The following is a 19,925-nucleotide window of genomic DNA, read 5'->3' on the forward strand; positions in this document are numbered from 1 at the left end:
CAACAGCAAGATTGGGTTGGAGTTTGTCTCTAAAATGCACTCAACCCAGGAGGTAAAAAAAAAAAACAAACAATGGGATATTTTTTTTCCTCCATGCCAAAGAGTTGCAGCCCCGTGGCAGAACTCCCTTGTTCTGAGGGGGAGTTTGAAAGGAAGGATTTTGATTGAAGAACTGAGGCACCAAAACTGTCAGCACACACCCATGTGTGAGATTGATCCAAATAGGATAGGGCTTTGGACACGGGGGGGTAGGGAGAGGAGAAGGGAAATGGGTTAAAACTTGGAGAGAAAGGGGAGATTGAGGTTGGAGATGGGGAGGAAATTCTGGAATTTGAGGGTGGGGAGAGCCTGGCCCAGGTTGTCCAAGGAAGCTGTGGCTGCCCCATCCCTGGCAGTGTCTCAGGTCAGGTTGGATGGGGCTTGGAGGTTCAGGTTGTAGTGGAACCAGGGGATGAGTTCCCTTGTGCTGATCAACCAGAGTGAGGATAAAGATTTTTTTCAGGCTGTGTTTGCTTTTCCTGCCAGGCCCTGGGACCCTGATCTGCCTGATGATGTGGAAGAGATGAAGCTGATCCTTCACATGTGGGTAGCTCTCTTCTACAGCAAACCCAGCAAACCCCTGAGCAGCACAAGGAAGGTGGTGGAGCACAGCAACCCTGAGAAATTTGTCTCCATCAACACCACTGGGGACTGCCTTGAGCTGAGTGATGATGGTGAGGACTGGTTTGGGTGTGAGACCTGCCCTGCAGACTCTGGGTCAGACCCTGACCAGACTCCCAGCAGTTCTCTGGATTGCAGCACAAGTCACCAGGGACCTTTCCAGCCAGAGGAGAGCCCTGCAGACTCTCAGACTGATGCTGATGGCACTCGTGGTGTTGTTGATAGTACTGTGTCATCTTCTTCAGGGGAGCTACCCTGTGAGGAGGAGGAAGAGCCTTCCTCCACAAGCTGTCCTGAGAGCCTTTTCCTGGCTGAACATGCTGCTGAGAGCCTTCCTGTGAGAGCCAGGCAGCCAGGGGTGGATCCTGAGGAACACTTGCATGATGTCTCAGCCATCACTATGGTAAGAGTTTGGGGTTCAGGGGATTTGAATCTACCAGGCACCTTTTTTTTTTCTTTTACACCTAGAATCACAGAATATTCTACAACATCTGAACTCCAATCCCTGAAGGGAACCTCCAGGAAGGCTGCAGAGGGACTTTTCAGAAGAGTGTCCAGTGCTAGGAGAAGGGGAAATGGTTTGAAAGTGCAGGAGAAGAGGTTCAGCCTGGAGCTTAGGAAGAAGTTCTTCAGGAGGAGGGTGCTGAGACTCTGGAACAGATTGCCCAGAGAAGTTGTGGCTGCCCCCTCCCTGGAGGTGTTCAAGGCCAGGCTGGATGAGGCTTGGAGCAACCTGGGCTGGATGAGTTGCAGATTCCTTAATTTAGTGTGGACAAACTCCACAAATTCTTCAGTGTTGTGACACTTGAGCAGAAGGATGTCATTTAAACTCCTGCAGCTCAAACCCACACCCAGCTTGGGGACATCCTCATGGTCCTGTCTGCCTGGCAGTGAAGCTCTTGGAGGATTTGGGGACTGAGAGATGTTCTCTGCCTCCCCTCAGGTGTCCCCATTGTCCCTTGAGCCTTCCTGTGTTCAAGGACAGGTTGGATGAGGCTTGGAGCTGGATGAGAGGTGTCCCTGGGCATGGAGCTTGGAGGAGATGAGCTCTGAGCTCCCTTCCCACCTCACCCATTCTGGGATTCTGTGCAGAATCATTTTGTTGGCAAAGCCCTTTAAGATGTTGAAGTGCAACCATTTACCCAACTGCACCAAGTCCAATGCTAAGCCACATCCCTCAGCACCACATCTCCAGGGCTTTTAAACACCTTCATGGATGGGAACTACACCACCTCCCTGGGCAGCCTGGCCCAAGCCCTGACAACCCTTTCAGTGAAGAAATCTCTGCTAATATCCAATCCAAACCTCCCCTGGGCAACTTGAGGCCATTCCCTCTTGTCCCATCACTTGTTCCTTGGGAGAAGAGAACAATCCCCCCTGGCTCCAACCTCATCTCAGGGAGTTGCAGAGAGTCAGAAGGACCTGAGACACTGCCAGGGATGGGGCAGCCACAGCTTCTGGGGGCAACCTGGGCACCCAGGGGCTCAGCACCCTCACCCCAAACAATTTCTCCCTCCCTCCCTGCCCAAGAAACAGAATCCTGGAATGGTTTGGGTTGGAAGAGAACTGAAAGCTCAGCTCATTCCAACCCCCCTGCCATGGGCAGGGACACCTCCCTCCCAGATTGCTCCAAGCCCCATCCAACCTGGCTTTGAACACTGCCAGGGATGGGGCAGAGACTCTTTTCCTGGGCAACCTGGTTCTAAAGCTCAGCACCCTCACCCCAAACAATTTCTCCCTCCCTCCCTCCTTCCCTCCCCAAGATCTCCTCTCCATCTCCCCTCTCCCAGCTGCAAACCCTTCCCCCTCGCAGGGTCCCATCCCTCCAGGCCCTTGTCCCAAGTCCCTCCCCAGCTTTCCTGGAGCCCCTTCAGGCACTGGAAGGTGCTCTAAGGTCTCCCCATGGGATCCTTCTCTTCTCCAGCCTCAACACCCCCAACTCTCTCAGCCTGGCTCCAGAGCAGAGCTGCTCCAGCCCTCCCAGCAGCTCCAGGGCCTCCTCTGCACTGGCTCCAACAGCTCCGTGTCCTTCTGCTGCTGGGGACCCCAGAGCTGGACACAGCTTTACCCCAGGGGGGCTTCCTGCCCAGAGCAGAGGAAATTTAACCTATGAATTGTTTTGTTTCAGGAGGAGCCACCCAAGGAGGAACTTCCAGATGCTACCAATGACCCCAGTGCCACCTGCAAGCCCCAAGCTGCTCTGAGCAGGGAAAACCCAACCCCAAATTCCAGCACAGTTCCCTGGAGAGATTCACCAACTGGAACTGGAGAGCAGGAGGAGAGCAGATGGGCAGCAGGGTCAGGGGGTGGTCCTGGCCCTCCTGAGGACATGGAGAGCATGGGAGATGCTGGGAACTGCACAGAGGTCAAGGATGGGTCCACCAGTGATTCCATGCCCTTGGAAGCACATCCCAAAAATGAGAAGGCTGGTGATGAGGAAGGGAAGGAGTCACCAGGCCCATTTGGACATTCAGAAAAAGGGGAGGAAGAGTTGGAAAAGGGAGAAAAAGAGGATTCTGAGCATGGAAGTGAGGTCCTGGGGCCTTGTGGTTCAGTGTTTTCTGAAGGTGATGATGCCAACACTGAGCATGACCCCAGGGAGCAGAAACCAGGGAACTGGGAATCTCCAAAGGATTTTGGTGTTCCTGGAGAGCAGAAGGACAAGGTTTGGGCGCCCTCTGCAGAGAGTTGGACTCCTCCTGGGAGTGAAGCTGCTGGAGCAGCAGTTCTGGAGTCACCATGCAGCCAGGGACTGTCCCCAACCTTCTCCCCTGACTCCAGCTCTGTCTGCCTGACATCCCTGGATGGATTGACAGATCCTGGAGCTGCTCCAAAGGACCAGGAGGCCGTGGCAAGCATCCAATCTCCATCACAGAGTGACCTGGGAAGGAGCCTTCCCCAAAGGTCTGGAGGTGATGTTTGTGCTGACCTCACTTTGCTGAGCTGTGGTGACCCAAACCAAGGAGGGGACAAAGTTTTGGTGGAAGAAGAGGGGAGCAGCCCTTCTACCAACCCCAGGGATGTGCTGGAAGAGTCCTCAGGGGGTGGCCAGGGCTTCATTTTTGACTTCACAGCCCTGGCAGATGACTCTGAAGCTGGGGAGAGTGATGATTTGTGCCTTGTTCTAGAGGAGTCCCCCAGGAGTGACAAAATGAATGTGGAGAGGGTGGCTGTCACACCCCAGGAGAACCCAGAAACCTCTCTTGGACACCTCCTGGAATCAGAAGCCTCCTCCTGGGTGAGGGAGGAGCTCTCTGCCACAAAGGAACACCCCAAGAACACCCCCAGCTCCCCAAACACTCCATCCCCACCTTTCCATGGAAACTCAGCTCCTCATTCTCCCCCCCAGCAGGATCTTCTCCCTCCTGGTGGTGACACAGACCCCCTCCCCAAATTGTCACAGCAAAGCAAGGTGGGGGCAGCCCTGTGCCACCATGGGAAGTCCTCCCAGCAAGGAGCTGCTGCAGAATTGAGCCTGGGTGGCTCCTTGAAGCCCAAATGTGCAAAAAAATTGGGAAAAGAGCCAGGGTGGTGCCATGGAGAGGGAGCAGAGACCCCCCCCAGCAATGTCCTGGCACCAGGTGACCTCAGGTTGGTGCCACCTTCTCCACCTGGTCCCAGAACAAACTCAGCCCTTGGTGTGCACCTCAAAATCCTCTCTCCTGGTGTGAATCCAGCTCCAGAGGATTCCCCAGGATCCTGCCCCAGCCCTGGGAGCCCAGGAGGGAGCCAGGAGAAGGAATTCCACCTTCCTGAAGGTTTGGAAGGAGGAAGCAGTGTCCCTCTTGCCAGTCCTTTTCCAGGAGAGGACTTGGAGCTGGCTGGTGGCAAGCAGGAGGGATCTGAGGAGTTTGTTGGTCTGCACCACAGCTGCATGGAGGTGGGAGAGGAAGGAATCCCCCCTCTCCCCACCCCAACGACCCCATCAGACCCACCCAGGGGATTCTCTGGAGAAATCCCAGAGCTTGGGGACACTGAGGACATTCCAGATGTTCTCCCAAGGGCAGAGCAGCTCCCTGGCAAAGACAGCCACGTGGGCTTGGCCAACTCTGGTGATCTCTTGGATCCTTTCTCCAGTGATTCCGAGGAGGAATATTTGGGGGGGACTTTGGGGGCCCTGCAGACAGCCAGAAGCTTCTCCACCATGGATGCTGGAGGTGCCAGGACTCTGTGTGACACCTCCTGCAGCAGCCTGGAGCAGCTGGAGGGGTGCAGTGAGCACTGGAGCTCTCCCTGGGCCATCAGCAGCCACATTCCCCCCTACATCAACATCAGGGACAGCCAGGGGGTCCTCAAGGACTACCACAACTTCCTGATCACCAGAAAAACCCAGGAAAAGATGGAAAAGCAGCTGGAGCCCTCAAAGAGCCACAGGAGGGGACAGTCTCATTTGTTCAGGTCACTGATGAGGACCTGGAAGGGGTTTGAAGAAATCACCCAGCATACCCTGGACGTGGAGTGCCTCCGTTTCCACTATAAGCTAAAAGAAACCCTAAGGAGTGGGCAACCACCTTTTTCTACCTCCAAAAGCATCTTCCCAAAAGACTTCCCTCCCCAGGGGGTGTCACCTGGGAGAGAAGACCCCACCCCACTGTCCCCAGGGAGCAGGAGCCCCTTGCAGGTGACAATCCTGCCCTCAGACACCCGGCCGAGCGGGCTTGGCTGGCAGGGACAGAGCAGCTGCTGTGGGGACCCCTGTACCCCCTGGCAGGACACCACCCTCTGTGACAAGAGGAGCAAAACCAGACCCCAAAACCCCTCCCAGGCTCACCCAGGTCCCTTCCACCTCAGCAAGCTCAGATACCCCAGGAAGCTGAAGGACTCGGGGGGGGACATCTCCCTCATCCTGGAGGAGTGTGCTGAGCTCCACAGGGTGATGCTGAGCAGGGCTGAGGCTGAGCTCAAGGGGGGAAGGGTGGTCCCAACACCCAGAAAGGTCACAGGGGAGGAGGGGACACGGGTGGCCCTCCCTGGGAAGGTGGCTGCCTTGGAGGAGATGATGGTGGAGCTGTGCAGGACGCTGAGGTCCCGCCTGCAAGGAGTGGCCAAGGAGGCCATGGGCTACTCTGGGATCTTCTTCTACCTGGTGGAGACAAGTGAGGAACCTTTCTTTGCAAGAGTGAAGGTAAGAGCTGGTCCTGCCTGGATTTTTCTTGGCAAGAGTGAAGGGAGGAGCTGGTCCTGCCTGGATTTTTCTTGGCAAGAGTGAAGGGAAGAGCTGGCTCCTGCCTGGATGGGTCTGGGGGGTCCTTGGGTGAGAGTTGAGGATGGTGGGAGAGGGTGCTGGGTGAGACAGGAGCCACCTCAGCTCCTCCCACCACCAGAAATTAGAATCCTGGGGTTGTTAGGGTTAGAAAAGATCTTTTAAGATCACTAAGTCCAATATTAACCCAGCCCTGCCAAGGCCACCCCCACCCCATGTCCCTCATCCCCACATCCCCAGGGCTCTGAAACCCCTCCAGGGATGATGGGGACTCCAGCCCTGCCCTGGGCAGCCTGGGCCAGGCCCTGACAACCCTTTCCAGGGAGAAATTGTTCCCCAGCTCCAACCTAAACCTCCCCTGGCACAATTTGAGGCCACTTCTTCTTCTTCTTGTATCAGTTGAACATCCCCTGGGCCTAAAGAGCTTGGAGTTCATGCAGGAGAATCCCAAACTCCACCTCTTCCAGCTTGAGCTGGCATTAAAGGGCTGGAAACTCAGAGAGGAGGATTTTCTGCTCCAAAATAGCACCAAAGAGGTGCTGTGCATGGGACAGTGAGGTGCTCAAGTTTCCTGGGAGGTTTTTTTACCAACAAAGATCAATTTGCTGCTTCCTCCTTCTCCTCCTCTGGCTGGAGCACACCATGGTTTAGTGGCAGAGGAACACCTTGGGCTGCTCCCCCAGTCAGCTTGGGGTTGATTTTCCTGCTTCTCCTTCCTCTCTCCAGACATTTGTGTGCTAGGAGTGTGGCACCACTCTTGGAAAGATCTTCTCCAACCGTCTTAGGTGCTGCAACCATTTCTTTTCCAGACCTTGCTGAAGAAAGAAGGTTTTGTGGAGATGGAACCTCTGAGCTTCTGCCAAGCCAAACGCCTGGACACTGAGAGGCTGCTCCTTGTCATCAGGAATGAGGACATTTCCTCCCACATCCACAGTGTGAGGCTTGAGTCTGACCTTCTTTGGGTTTTTTAACAGTATTTTTCATGTCAGGATCTGTTTGAAAGATTTTTTTTTTTTTTATTTATTACAAAAGAGCTTCAGAATTTAAAAGAGTGAGAGGCCTGGGGCTGTTGAGGCTGGAGAAGAGAAGGCTGAGAGGGGATCTGCTGAATGTCCATCAAGAGCTGAGGGGTGGGGGGCAAGAGGAAGGGGCCAATCTCTTTTTGGGGGTGGCCAGGGAGAGGCCAAGGAAGAATGGGTTGAAGGGAGAAGAGAGGAAGTTCCAGCTCAGCATGAGCAGGAGAAACTTGTTGAGGGTGAGGCTGAGGGAGCCCTGGCCCAGGCTGCCCAGAGAGGTTGTGGAGTCTCCTTCTCTGGAGCCTTTCCAAACCCCCCTGGATGTGTTCCTGTGTGGGCTGCCCTGGGGGATCCTGCTGGGGCAGGGGGGTTGCACTGGGGCATCTCCACACCTCCCTTCCCACCCCAAACATTCTGTGGTTTTTCTGTGGGTGCCCCCTTGTCTCCACTGAAAGAAGAAGGAGAGACTAAAACCAGGTGGTATCCCCCAAAACCACAAACCCTGTCAGTTCCTTTTCTTCTTTCTCCCCTTTTGAGCTCTGAGTAACATCCCTTGGAGTAGCCAAGCTCAGAGGAGTCAAGCTGGGCTCACCCCATGGCATGGAGCAGCTCAGCCAGGCTTTGGCTTGTGGATTCCAATGAATATTGCAGCAGACTGAGCTCCTGGTGGCTCCCCTGTCACCTTCTGCTGCTTTGGGGTCAGGCTTTGGGGACAGAAGCATTGGGGTGGTGCAGACAGAGGACAGGAGGGGTTCCCTGGGTCTCCCAGGAGCTTTGAGCTCTCCATGTCTTATTTTTGAGCAGGTCCCATGTTTGCTGAAGCTGAAGCACTGTCCCCACGTGGTGTTTGCTGGGGTGGACAACCCTGAAGATGTAACAAGCCACATGTACCAGGAGCTGTTTCACACTGGTGGCTTCGTGGTGTCAGACAAGGAGGTGCTGGAAATGGTGACACTGGGTGAGTCTGGTTCCAAGCCTCTGGTGTCAGCTCCTTCCTTATCTCCTGCTTTGCTGACACCTTCCAGGAACTGGCCAGCTCTGAGCTCTGCTCCTGCCTTAGTGTGTGGATCTGGGGGCAGTTCTTCCCCTCAAGCCCCACCTGGATTGTGGATCCAGAGCAGGGCTCCAAAAAAACATCTAAAAGTCCATCAAGGGCCACCAGGATGGGGAGGATCTGGAGCAGGGGTTGTGCAAGGATGTTCAGCCAGGAGAAGGGGAGGACAAAGGGGAGACCTTGTTGCTGTCTCCAGCTCCCTAATGGGAAGGGGCAGAGAGGATGGAGCCACCTCCTGGTGACACAGAGTGGTGGGACAAGGTGACAGGGACAAGTTGCACTTTTCCTTTCAGAGAGGAGGAGGAAAAAAATCACAGCAGGGTCAAATATTAGGGTGTGATTCCAGTCTCCATCCTTGGAGATGCTCAGACCTCACCTGGAAAAAGCCCTGAGCAGCCTCAGGTGGCCCAAGATGAGCCAGGGACCCCCAGAAAACTCCTTTCTACCCTTGAGTACCCCAGAAAGCTCCTTTTCCAGCCTTGAGTACCCTGGGGCTCTTGGTGTCTCCTCAGGCCAGCTGAAAGAGGTGGTGAAGGTGCTGGAGAAGCTGAACAGAAGTGGGAGGTGGAAGTGGTTCCTGCACTACAGGGAGAGCAAGAAGCTGAGAGAAGACATCAGGTGAGAGCTCTGCAGTGGGGGCTTCCTCATCACCACCTTCCCCCCAGGGTGGTGTAAAATTTACACTCAGTGCAGGGACATGGGGTGAGTGAGGGGCCTCTGTTTGACTTCTGGCCTTTTACAAGAGGAATTTGAAGATTTTCTTAACAAGATTTTTTTCTTCTCAATGAGAGACCACGTGCCTGGAGTCTGGAATTGCCAGAACTCCCCATTTAGAACCATCTGGGTTGGAAAAGACCCCTCAGATCATCAAGCCCAACCACAAATCCAACACCACTCACAGAGGAGGCCAAACTGACAGTTCTGTTTTTTTTAAAACCTCAAAGAGATGGAGCAGCAGGACACAGGACCTGGAGAGGATCGGGTGGCCTGAAATGTTTGCATTCCTGGAAGGATTTAAAAAGCATTTGGACCTGGTCCTTAAGGACATGGATTAGGAGTTAGATTATGGTGTTGGTCAAAGGCTGGACTGGATGAGCTGGGAGGTCTCTTCCAACCCAAATATGTTGGGATTCTGTTTGTCTCTTGCACACCATGGATGAGGCAGAGCTCTGGCAGCTGCTCCTTGCACCCTGCAGGATCTCCAGGAGGTTTTTCCCCCTGCAAGGGGCTTGAGGAAAGGCAGAGATGTCATCTGGGGAGCTGCACACTCCAAAAGTTGCCTCTGCAAACTGAGCTGCCCTCCCACCAGCTCATCCCAGCTCCTCCACACTCACCCCCCAGGATGTGAAGGACCTTTCCTGGGTCTCTCTCTTGCTCCTCCATCTCCCCACTGTTTCTTTGCCTCATTCTGTACCTGAGCTGGGGGAGGGATTTGGGCTGCTGGGTTTAAAATGTGGGAGAGGAACCAAAGTGTCCTGAGGAGCATGGAGAATCCTAAAATCACAGAATGTTAAGGGTTGGAAGGGAGCTCTGGAGATCAGGAAGCCCAAGAGTCCCACTGCAAGTGGTGTTTGTACTCAAATAAAAGATGCAGAAGATGTAGGAACAGTTTGTTCTGAGGTGGAGTCAGGGAACCACAGAATTTTTGGGGTGGGAAGGGAGCTCTGGAGATGCCCCAGTGCAACCCCCCTGCCCCAGCAGGATCCCCCATGGAACACATCCTGTTGGACTGGGGCATCTCCAGAGCTCCCTTCCAACCCTTCACATTTTTTGCTTCCATGAAATCCCCATCCCTGGAGGTAGGAAAAATCCAAGTGGCACTTTGGGACGTGGTTTAGTGGTGGGGTTGGGTTGGGAGTTGATGACCTTAAGAGGTCTTTCCCAGCCTTAATGATTCTGTGTCAACCCCTGTGGTTTGTAGCTCCTCTCATGGGGATTTTTATGGTCACCACCACGTTTTACACCACGAGGACATCACTGGGAGCCTGCAGGCTGTGGGGCAGCAAAATCCCAGATCCCAACCCAGACCTTCAGCACTAAATGTCTTCAGGTCCTTCAGTTCCTGCTGAATGGGCTGTTCCAACCATCTGGGGAACCATTTGGGGCTCCCTCAGCCTCACCCTCAACAAGTTTCTCCTGCTCATGCTGAGCTGGAACTTCCTCTCTTCTCCCTTCAACCCATTCTTCCTTGGCCTCTCCCTGGCCACCCCCAAAAAGAGATTGGCCCCTTCCTCTTGCCCCCCACCCCTCAGCTCTTGATGGACATTCAGCAGATCCCCTCTCAGCCTTCTCTTCTCCAGCCTCAACAGCCCCAGGCCTCTCACTCTTTCTTCCCAGCACAGATGCTCAAGTCCCTTCCTCACCCCTTAATCAAACCCAGGGAAAGCAGAACTTTTCCTGCTGATGTTTGCTGCTGATTCAGGTTCTTCCCAAGGAGGTGAGGGTGTCAATGATGCCATTTACAAAAGGCAATCAAAGCAGTCAGTGACACCCATGGACACCTCCAGCTTTTATCCCATCCCATCTCAGAGAGGAATGGGTTTTTTTTTTTGCCTTTGTTACCTGGGCAGGGTGGCTCAGCAGTAGGGAGCTGCCAACAGATTGGAAAGTGCAGCAGAAAATGCTGCAGCCAAGGAGGGGAAATCCCAGACCCTCTGCAGGTTCAGACAGCACAAATAATTCAGCTTGAAGTTGTTCAGACAGAGCAGGTTGGGGTCAGGGGTTTCCCCATGGCTGAGGAGGTGAGGACACCACTGGGGAGCAGTTTGGGCTCCATCACTGGCACCTGTGGGGTATCTGTGGGCTCCATGGAGGGGGATGCTGAGCCCTGAGGTCCTGCAGAGCTGCCAGGAGCAAGGACTCATTTTGTTCTCTTCCTTCACACAACATCCATGTGGTGATATTTCCCACTTCCATTAGTGCAGGGGGGGAGTGGATGAGGTCCCATGAGGCTGGAAGAATGAAACCTGGGGGAAAGGGAGATCCCATGGGTACAGAACGGGTGGAGAAAAGAAGGATTTGGGGGTGTTGGTTGGTGAGAAGCTCAAGGTGAGCCAGCAGTGTTTAAGGAGGATGGGTAATTCTGTTTATTCTGAAGTTTGCTGAGAGGAATTCTAACTTTTTGCTGCTGATTTGGGTGCAGTGTTAATTTAAAAGACACTTTTCCCCTTTCAGTACAGATGACCAGTAGAGAACTGGGATAATTTATAACAGGGACCTTTGCAGGATTGAGAAGTGGGCAAACTGCATGAGGTTCAACAAGTCCAAGTGCATCCAGGTCAGGTCAGTCCCAGTTACAAGCTGGGTACAGAGAGGGTTGAGAGCAGCCCAGGAGAGAAGGATTTGGGGGTGTTGGTTGGTGAGAAGCTCAACGTGAGCCAGCAGTGTGCTCCTGGAGCTCAGAAATCCAACCCTGTCCTGGGATGCATCCAGAGGAGCAGGGCCAGCAGATCAGGAGAGGGGATTCCCAGCCTCTGCTCTGCTCCTGGGAGACCCCCAGCTCCAATCCTGCCTCCAGGTCTGGTGTCCCCAGCAGAAGAAGGACATGGATCTGTTGGGATGAGTCCAGAGGAGGCCACAAAGATGATCCAGGGGCTGGAGCAGCTCTGCCATGAGGAGAGGCTGAGGAGCTGGGAGTGTTGAGACTCCAGGGGGACCTTAGAGCTGCCCCCCAATCCCTGAAGGGAACCTCCAGGAAGGCTGCAGAGGGACTTTTCAGAAGAGTGTCCAGTGCTAGGAGAAGGGGAAATGGTTTGAAAGTGCAGGAGAAGAGGTTCAGCCTGGAGCTTAGGAAGAAGTTCTTCAGGAGGAGGGTGCTGAGACTCTGGAATTGCCCAGAGAAGTTGTGGCTGCCCCCTCCCTGGAGGTGTTCAAGGCCAGGTTGGATGAGGCTTGGAGCAACCTGGGCTGGATGAGAGGTGTCCCTGGGCATGGAGCTTGGAGGAGATGAGCTCTGAGCTCCCTTCCCACCTGAACCATTCTGTGCTCACCATCCCTCCTCATCCTGAAGCTCATCCTGACCTTTTCCCTCTCCTGGCAGGGTGGATCCCAACTCCCAGCAGAAGCATTTGATCCTCCAGTCATGCCAAGGAGCTGATCTGCTGGAGGTGCTGCACTACCACCCCTGTGACTCCAGGTCATCCCCTGAATCTGAGTACATCAAATGTCTGTTGAACCTGCAAGTCCAACACATCAGCTCCAGGTTTGCTGTGTACCTCACAGGTAAGGATGGGCTCTGGACCCTCAAACCTCTTGAGCAACATCTGAAATTGGTCTGGAGGGTTGTAGGAAGAACAAGAACCACCCAGTTCTGCTCCTTTTACTGCTAGAATTTGAGCTGTGGGTATGGACTGAGCTGGTTTATTGGATGGAGCTCAAGAGAGGCATCAAACCCCCCATGTCCTGGGCTGCATCCCCAGCAGTGTGAGCAGCAGGGCCAGGGAGGGGATTGTCCCCCTCTGCTGGGCTCTGGGGAGCCCCCCCTGGGGTAAAGCTGTGTCCAGCTCTGGGGTCCCCAGCAGCAGAAGGACACGGAGCTGTTGGAGCCAGTGCAGAGGAGGCCCTGGAGCTGCTGGGAGGGCTGGAGCAGCTCTGCTCTGGAGCCAGGCTGAGAGAGTTGGGGGTGTTGAGGCTGGAGAAGAGAAGGATCCCATGGGGAGACCTTAGAGCACCTTCCAGTGCCTGAAGGGGCTCCAGGAAAGCTGGGGAGGGACTTGGGACAAGGGCCTGGAGGGATGGGACCCTGCGAGGGGGAAGGGTTTCCAGCTGGGAGAGGGGAGATGGAGAGGAGATCTTGGGCAGGGAGGGAGGGAGGGAGGGAGGGAGGGAGAAATTGTTTGGGGTGAGGGTGCTGAGCTTTAGAACCAGGTTGCCCAGGAAAAGAGTCTCTGCCCCATCCCTGGCAGTGTTCAAAGCCAGGTTGGATGGGGCTTGGAGCAATCTGGGAGGGAGGTGTCCCTGCCCATGGCAGGGGGGTTGGAATGAGCTGAGCTTTCAGTTCTCTTCCAACCCAAACCATTCCAGGATTCTGTTTCTTGGGCAGGGAGGGAGGGAGAAATTGTTTGGGGTGAGGGTGCTGAGCCCCTGGGTGCCCAGGTTGCCCCCAGAAGCTGTGGCTGCCCCATCCCTGGAGGGGTTGAAGGTTGGATGGGGCTTGGAGCCCCCTGGGCTGGGAGGTTCCAGGTGGGACCTGGCAGGGCTGAAGTTCCTTGCCAAGCTGGAGTTCATCTCCTGGAGTTTGCAGAAGAGAAAAAACTGTTTGTGGGATTTGGGGATGGTTTCCAAACCACCTCATTTGGATTTCTGTGCCTCTCCTTCCTTTGCAGCAAAGCCCAGCACCAGCAGGGAGGTGCTGGAGAGCAAAGGGATCCTGGTGGCTGATGTCAGCACCTTCCCTGGGATGGTACAGAAAGTGGCTGCTCCGTTTAGAAGAAGCTCCTGGTAAGTGGGGAGGTGGGGGTTGGACTCCTGATCTCCCCCAGAACAGATCCAGGAGTGGCTCCCAGGTTTTCTTCTGAGCTGGTGGGCAGGGAGATGGGATCCAGCTGCTCCTGCAGCAGAGCTGGGACCTTCCCCAGGGATTGCAGGATCTGCAGGATAATTTCTTTACTGGAAGAGCAGTCAGAGACTGGGAGGGGCTGCCCAGGGGGCTGCCCAGGGAGGTGGTGGAGTCCCCATCTTTGGAGGTTTCCAAAAAAACATCTGGATGTGGCACATCAGGACATGGTTCAGTTGGCTTGGGGGGGTTGGATTGATGACCTTAGAGCTCTTTTCCCACTGGGACAATTCATGGAATGATTCACAGGATGGCTGAGGTGGGAAGGGAGCTCAGAGCTCATCTCCTCCAAGCTCCATGCCCAGGGACACCTCTCACCCAGCCCAGGTTGCTCCAAGCCTCATCCAACCTGGCCTTGAACACCTCCAGGGAGGGGGCAGCCACAACTTCTCTGGGCAATCTGTTCCAGAGTCTCAGCACCCTCCTCCTGAAGAACTTCTTCCTAAGCTCCAGGCTGAACCATTTCAATTCCAAACCAGTTCAGGGATTCCATGATCTGCTCTGGCTCTGCTGGTGCACAGGGACAATTCCTGAAGCTGCAGCCAGGGGGTTCCATGCTCAGCAGCAAGGAGCAAAACCAGAACTGGAGCAGCTCTGTAAGAGCCATGAGAGTGAGAGGAGGAAAAACTGCTGAGACCCCACCTGGAGCTCTGTGTCCAGTTGTGGAGTCCCCAAGAGCAGAAGGACACAGAGCTCCTGGAAGGTGTCCAGAGCAGAGCCACTCAAATGCTCAGAGGGCTGAGCACCTCCCTGGGAAGCCAGGCTGAGGGATTGGGGTTGTTCAGCCTGGAGAAGAGGAGGCTCCCAGGTGAGCTCAGAGCAACCTTCCAATATCTGAAGGGGCTCCAAGAAAGCTGGGGGAGGGCTTTGGACACGGGGGGGTAGGGAGAGGAGAAGGGAAATGGGTTAAAACTTGGAGAGAAAGGGGAGATTGAGGTTGGAGATGGGGAGGAAATTCTGGAATTTGAGGGTGGGGAGAGCCTGGCCCAGGTTGTCCAAGGAAGTTGTGGCTGTCCCATCCCTGGCAGTGTCTCAGGTCAGGTTGGATGGGGCTTGGAGCCCCCTGGGCTGGTGGGAGGTGTCCCTGCCCATGCAGGGGTTGGAACTGGATGAGCTTTGAGCTCCCTTCCAACCCAAACCATTCTGGGATTCCAGGAATAACCTGGGCCACATCTTTGTGTTGCAGGTGATGAAGCAGAACCAGAGCTCAGCTCCTCCTGGGCTCCCAGGGAACCCCTTGGGGCATCCTGGGCCTCAGTGGGGTGGCCCCGAGGTCCCTGTGGGGTTTGGGTTGGGCTGCTCAGCTCTCCCTCTGTACATAGAAATTATTTAAAGGTGGGGAACCCCAATCCCAACCAGGGATTTGCTGCTCCCCCCCTGAGCTGTTGCACATGGGACTGAGGCTGTTTCCACAAAAACTCCGTTTTAAGTTATTGGGATGGATTTTCACGTGCAGCTGACCTTGGGAGAAATAGGAATAAGAAACTGAAAAAAAAAAAATAATTTACTGTTTACTTGAAGGTGAGGAGCAATCCGAGACCAAGGATAATAAAGGCAATTTTTTTTTTTTCATGTGGTTTTTATTTTGGGGTTGTTTTTTTTTTGGGGGGGGTGATTTCTACACTACATTTCAAGTCACCCTTGTTGTTGCCTCTTGGTACAGTCAGAGTGCTGGGGCTCTGCAGTGTTCCAGCAAGTGGAAAAGTTGTAAATAAGCAAATGGCTGAGGGGATGGGGGTTAAACAACAAAAAAATAATTAAAAAAAACTAAAAAAGAGACAAAAATGTTCATATTTATGGTGGACAACCCCACACTTGGAATGAAGTGCAGTGTTACAGACTGCTGTGAGCTGCACTCCTGGATGGATGTGGAGGACAGGGCTGTCCTTGTTTTTTGGTTTTTGTTTTTTTTTTTTTTATTTTAATAAAAGTATGCAAGACATTCTGTACAGGATGGCTTTGTATAGAGTTTGAGTAATAAAAACAAAGGAAAAAAAAAAAAAAAAAAGAAGTGTCATCACTGCTGCTCGTTGGAGAGGGGCAGAAACCGAGCAGCAGGGATGGAAGGACCCAACCCCACCCCAAATCATCCCCCATGTCCTGGGCTGCATCCCCAGCTCTGGGGAGCCCCCCCTGGGGTAAAGCTGTGTCCAGCTCTGGGGTCCCCAGCAGCAGAAGGACACGGAGCTGTTGGAGCCAGTGCAGAGGAGGCCCTGGAGCTGCTGGGAGGGCTGGAGCAGCTCTGCTCTGGAGCCAGGCTGAGAGAGTTGGGGGTGTTGAGGCTGGAGAAGAGAAGGATCCCATGGGGAGACCTTAGAGCACCTTCCAGTGCCTGAAGGGGCTCCAGGAAAGCTGGGGAGGGACTTGGGACAAGGGCCTGGAGGGACGGGACCCTGCGAGGGGGAAGGGTTTCCAGCTGGGAGAGGGGAGATGGAGAGGAGATCTTGGGCAGGGAGGGAGGGAGGGAGGGAGGGAGGGAGGGAGAAATTGTTTGGGGTGAGGGTGCTGAGCTTTAGAACCAGGTTGCCCAGGAAAAGAGTCTCTGCCCCATCCCTGGCAGTGTTCAAAGCCAGGTTGGATGGGGCTTGGAGCAATCTGGGAGGGAGGTGTCCCTGCCCATGGCAGGGGGGTTGGAATGAGCTGAGCTTTCAGTTCTCTTCCAACCCAAACCATTCCAGGATTCTGTTTCTTGGGGAGGGAGGGAGGGAGAAATTGTTTGGGGTGAGGGTGCTGAGCCCCTGGGTGCCCAGGTTGCCCCCAGAAGCTGTGGCTGCCCCATCCCTGGCAGTGTCTCAGGTCAGGTTGGATGGGGCTTGGGCAGCTTTGTCACTGAGATGCGGTCACAGCCCCGGTTCCTCTGAAGGGAAGGCTCAGCCTTGTCCCCCTCCCTGGACGAGCTGGGCAGGAGAAAAGCTCATTTTTCCCATTTTTTCCATTTTTTTTCCTTAACATCAAGAGGATCCCTGCTCCTCCCTCTGCTGCCCCTCAGCAGGACCCTTCAGGCTGCAGGAGCACTCGGATTCCCACCTGGATTCCCTCCTGCTCCCCACCGTGGAGCTGTGGAAGAGCAGAGCTGACACTTCCAGTGGGTGCTTTTCCCGGACAGGGCCCTTGGGAAGTGCTGGAGGGAGCCAGGGAGCTGCCCCCTGTCCCCAGCTTCAGAGGGAGCTGGGCAGCATCTTCCCCTCTGCCAAAAAAACCAGCCCCAGGGCTGGGAAACCAAACCCCAGGGATGCCAGGAATTGTTTTTCCCCCCTCAGCCACCACTCTGGCAGGGCCAAAGATCCAAAGGATCTCAAGCAAGGAAGATGCTGAAGCGAATCAGAGCAGAGCCCAGGGCTGGTTTCCAGAATTTGGCTTTACTTGGCAGTACAGAAATCATCTGGAGCCTTTCAAGGAGACAAGGAAAAAAAATAAAATAAAAATAAAAATAAAAATAAAAATAAAAGAAGCACAAGGCTCTGTCATGTCGATACCGCGGCGCCGGTTTGGTCCAGATCCAAAAAAAAAAAAAAAAAAAAAGCCCCAGAGAAATACTTCCACAGCTTTGCCTTGCTCTGATCATTTTGTTCTCTCAATTTTTATTCAGATTAAAACACAAAAGGAGGCTCTGGAGGCACAGCTGGGTCCCAACCCTCTGAACAGGGGGTTGGAAAAGCTGAAAGTTCCAGTCCCGTGCCCAGAACGAAGCCAACGTTTGGTGCTACAGGAGATGAGGGCTTGGGCTTTGTCCAGAAATACAACTTTGCCACAGCTTTTTTTCTGTTTTTTTTTTTTTTTTTTTCTTTGATTGGTTGGTTTTTAGGGATGCTGAATAATGGAGTGCTCAGTTTCTCTTTTTCCTTGATGATTATTTTTTTTATTATTTTTTTTTTTTCAAGTGACAACTGGTCACATCTATCAGCTCACCAGAAGCACAGACTCGTGCAGGATGTTGCTACCAATGATAAAAAAAGAAAAAAAAAAAAAGGACCAAGGTGAAGACACAGCTGTCAATGAGTTAATTGGTTCCAATCTGCACCAAAAAAAAAAAAGAAATAAAATAATAATAATAATAAAAAATAAAAAGGTTCAGTCTTGCCTTTAGGTTAGTTGTTAAATCAGTCAGTAATTTGCCAGATTCTGGACAGCAGCCCTACTGGGATGAGATAATTAAACACATGATATCCAAAAAAAAAAAAAAAACCCAAAACCCCAAAAAAACTGAAAAAAAAAACCAAAAAAAAACAAAAAAAAAAAAAGGGAAACATTACCAGTGCAGTACTCTTCAATCTCTCAGAGATGGGATTACAAAAAGCAGGCCTTACAATATTGAGTTTCATACAGTGTTCATTAAGTTCCTTAATATATTCATATTAGCCGATTTTAATTGCTCCTAATTAAAAGGGAATTCTCATTACTGCTGCTCCTCCTCCCCGTAGATGTCGTTCTTCTTACGTTTCATCTCCTCAAAGTCAAACTCTGAGCCCATCATCCTCTTGTAGATGTCCTTGATGTCATCACACGTCGTCTCGAAGTGGGTGGTGGCGTCGTAGGTGCGGGAAATAAAGATCTGGGAGGAGCAGAAAAGGGGGAACCAGGGAATGGTTGGGAAAGGAAAATCCAAAACTCACCTCATCCCAACCCCTGCAGGAAGCAGGGAAAACCCTCAGCCAGCTCAGGGTGCTCAGAGCCTCCTCAAGCCTTGGATATCTCCAGGGATGAGGCCTCAACCACCTCCCTGGGCACCCTGGTTTTGTTCCACCCCCCTCAAGGTAAAGAATTTTTTCCTGACCATAGAATCCTAGAATCCTAGAATCTTAGGGGTTGGAAGGGACCTGGAAAGATCATCTAGTCCAACCCCCCCTGCCAGAGCAGGGCCCCCTAGAGTACATCCCCTAGGAACGTGTCCAGGTGGGTTTTGAATGTCTCCAGTGAAGGAGACTCCACAACCCCCCTGGGCAGCCTGTTCCAGGGCTCTGTCACCCTTACAGTAAAAAAATTCTTTCTGGTATTCAACTTGAACCTCCTATGCTCCAATTTACACCCATTACCCCTTGTCCTATCACTGGTCACCACTGAGAAAAGCCTAACTCCATCTCCCTGACACTCACCCCTTACATATTTGAAAACATTGATGAGGTCACCCCTCAGTCTCCTTTTCTCCAAACTACAGAGACCCAGCTCCCTCAGCCTTTCCTCATAAGGGAGATGTTCCACTCCCTTAATCATCTCAGTAGCTCTGCTCTGGACTCTTTCAAGCACTTCCCTGTCCTTCTTGAACTGAGGGGCCCAGAACTGGACACAATACTCCAGGTGTGGCCTCACCAATGCAGAATAGAGGGGGAGGAGAACCTCTCTTGACCTACTAACCACCCCCTTTCTAATGCACCCCAGGATGCCATTGGCCTTCTTGGCCACAAGGGCACATTGCTGGCTCATGGGCATCTTCTTGTCTACCAGGACCCCCAGGTCTCTTTCACCTACACTGCTCTCCAGCAGCTCAGCCCCCAACCTATACTGGGACATCGTGTTGTTCTTCCCCAAATGCAAAACTCTACACTTCCCCTTGTTGAATTTCATCATGTTTCTCCCTGCCCAACTCTCCAGCCTGTCTAAGTCTCTCTGAATGGCAGCACAGCCTTCTGGTGTGTCAGCCACTCCTCCCAGCTTAGTGTCATGACACCCTCTCTAAATCTGCTCTTCTCTAATTTAAACCCCTTTAGACTGCAGCCTGCCCTTGTCCTCCTGCAGCAGTGTGGAGGAGTCATGCAGGGATCTCCTGTGCAGCTGCTCTGCCAGGTTTCTGCCTTGCTTTGCTCTTGAGCCAAATCTCAGAGCCTCACAGGCAGGCAGGGATCTTGTCACCTCTTCCTTGAGCTTTTCAGATCCTTGTCTCTTTACAAGGGTTTATAGTGTCTTTATGAAGCAGAGAATTATTTGGAAGGGACCTCTCAAGGTCACCCAGTCCAACCCCTGCAGTCAGCAGGGACACCCCCAACCAGATCAGGATGCTCAGAGCCTCCTCAAGCCTTGAAAATCTCCAGGGATGAGGCCTCAACCACCTCCCTGGGCACCCTGGTTTTGTTCCACCCCCCTCCAGGTAAAGAACTTGTTCCTAACATCCAGTCTAAATCTATTTTTCTGTAATTTAAACCCATTTCCCCTCATCCTATCCCTCCAGGCCCTTGCACACAGTCCCTCTCCACCCTTCCTGTAGCCCCTTCAGACACCACAAGGTCACTCTTAGGTCTCCCTGGAGCCTTTTCCAGGCTGAACAACCCCAGCTCCCTCCTGGCTTTGGAGGAGAAGCTGTTCCAGCTCCCTGAGCATTTTCCTGGTCCTCCTCTGGACCTGCTCAGTCCAGAGACCAAGCAGCTGTTGAGCAACCAACTCCCTCTCCTCTCCCTCTCCTTTTCTTTCCCTTTCCCTCCCTCTCCTTTTCTTTCCCTTTCCCTC

At 53.3% G+C, this 19,925-nt stretch overlaps 2 protein-coding genes across 5 annotated transcripts in view; one reads left to right on the top strand and one right to left on the bottom strand.

Annotated features, from left to right (window-relative positions):
• The window catches only part of TASOR2 (transcription activation suppressor family member 2), a 64,122-nt gene extending 49,066 nt beyond the window's left edge, over nt 1-15,056 (top strand). For 2 of the 4 annotated variants that reach the window (XM_071734244.1, XM_071734242.1), the window contains exons 17-24: nt 526-1,063; nt 2,789-5,785; nt 6,673-6,798; nt 7,684-7,837; nt 8,446-8,551; nt 11,973-12,154; nt 13,258-13,372; nt 14,674-15,056. In XM_071734244.1, coding sequence (XP_071590345.1) covers nt 526-1,063; nt 2,789-5,785; nt 6,673-6,798; nt 7,684-7,837; nt 8,446-8,551; nt 11,973-12,154; nt 13,258-13,372; nt 14,674-14,677 — 4,222 coding nt within the window. In that variant the 3' untranslated portion in view covers nt 14,678-15,056. Of the gene's footprint in view, nt 1-525; nt 1,064-2,788; nt 5,786-6,672; nt 6,799-7,683; nt 7,838-8,445; nt 8,552-11,972; nt 12,155-13,257; nt 13,377-14,673 lie in introns of those variants that run through there. The other 2 variants (XM_071734245.1, XM_071734243.1) reach the window with 2 other exon arrangements.
• Nucleotides 15,057-16,827: 1,771 nt separating this feature from the next.
• GDI2 (GDP dissociation inhibitor 2) overlaps nt 16,828-19,925 on the bottom strand; it is a 32,983-nt gene continuing 29,885 nt past the window's right edge. Inside the window, exon 11 of the mRNA XM_071734256.1 lies at nt 16,828-18,039. Coding sequence (XP_071590357.1) covers nt 17,884-18,039 — 156 coding nt within the window. The 3' untranslated portion in view covers nt 16,828-17,883. The remainder of the gene's footprint in view (nt 18,040-19,925) is intronic.

This window comes from Heliangelus exortis, chromosome 1, assembly GCF_036169615.1.
Source record: "Heliangelus exortis chromosome 1, bHelExo1.hap1, whole genome shotgun sequence".
In the NCBI taxonomy this organism is placed as follows: domain Eukaryota; kingdom Metazoa; phylum Chordata; class Aves; order Apodiformes; family Trochilidae; genus Heliangelus; species Heliangelus exortis.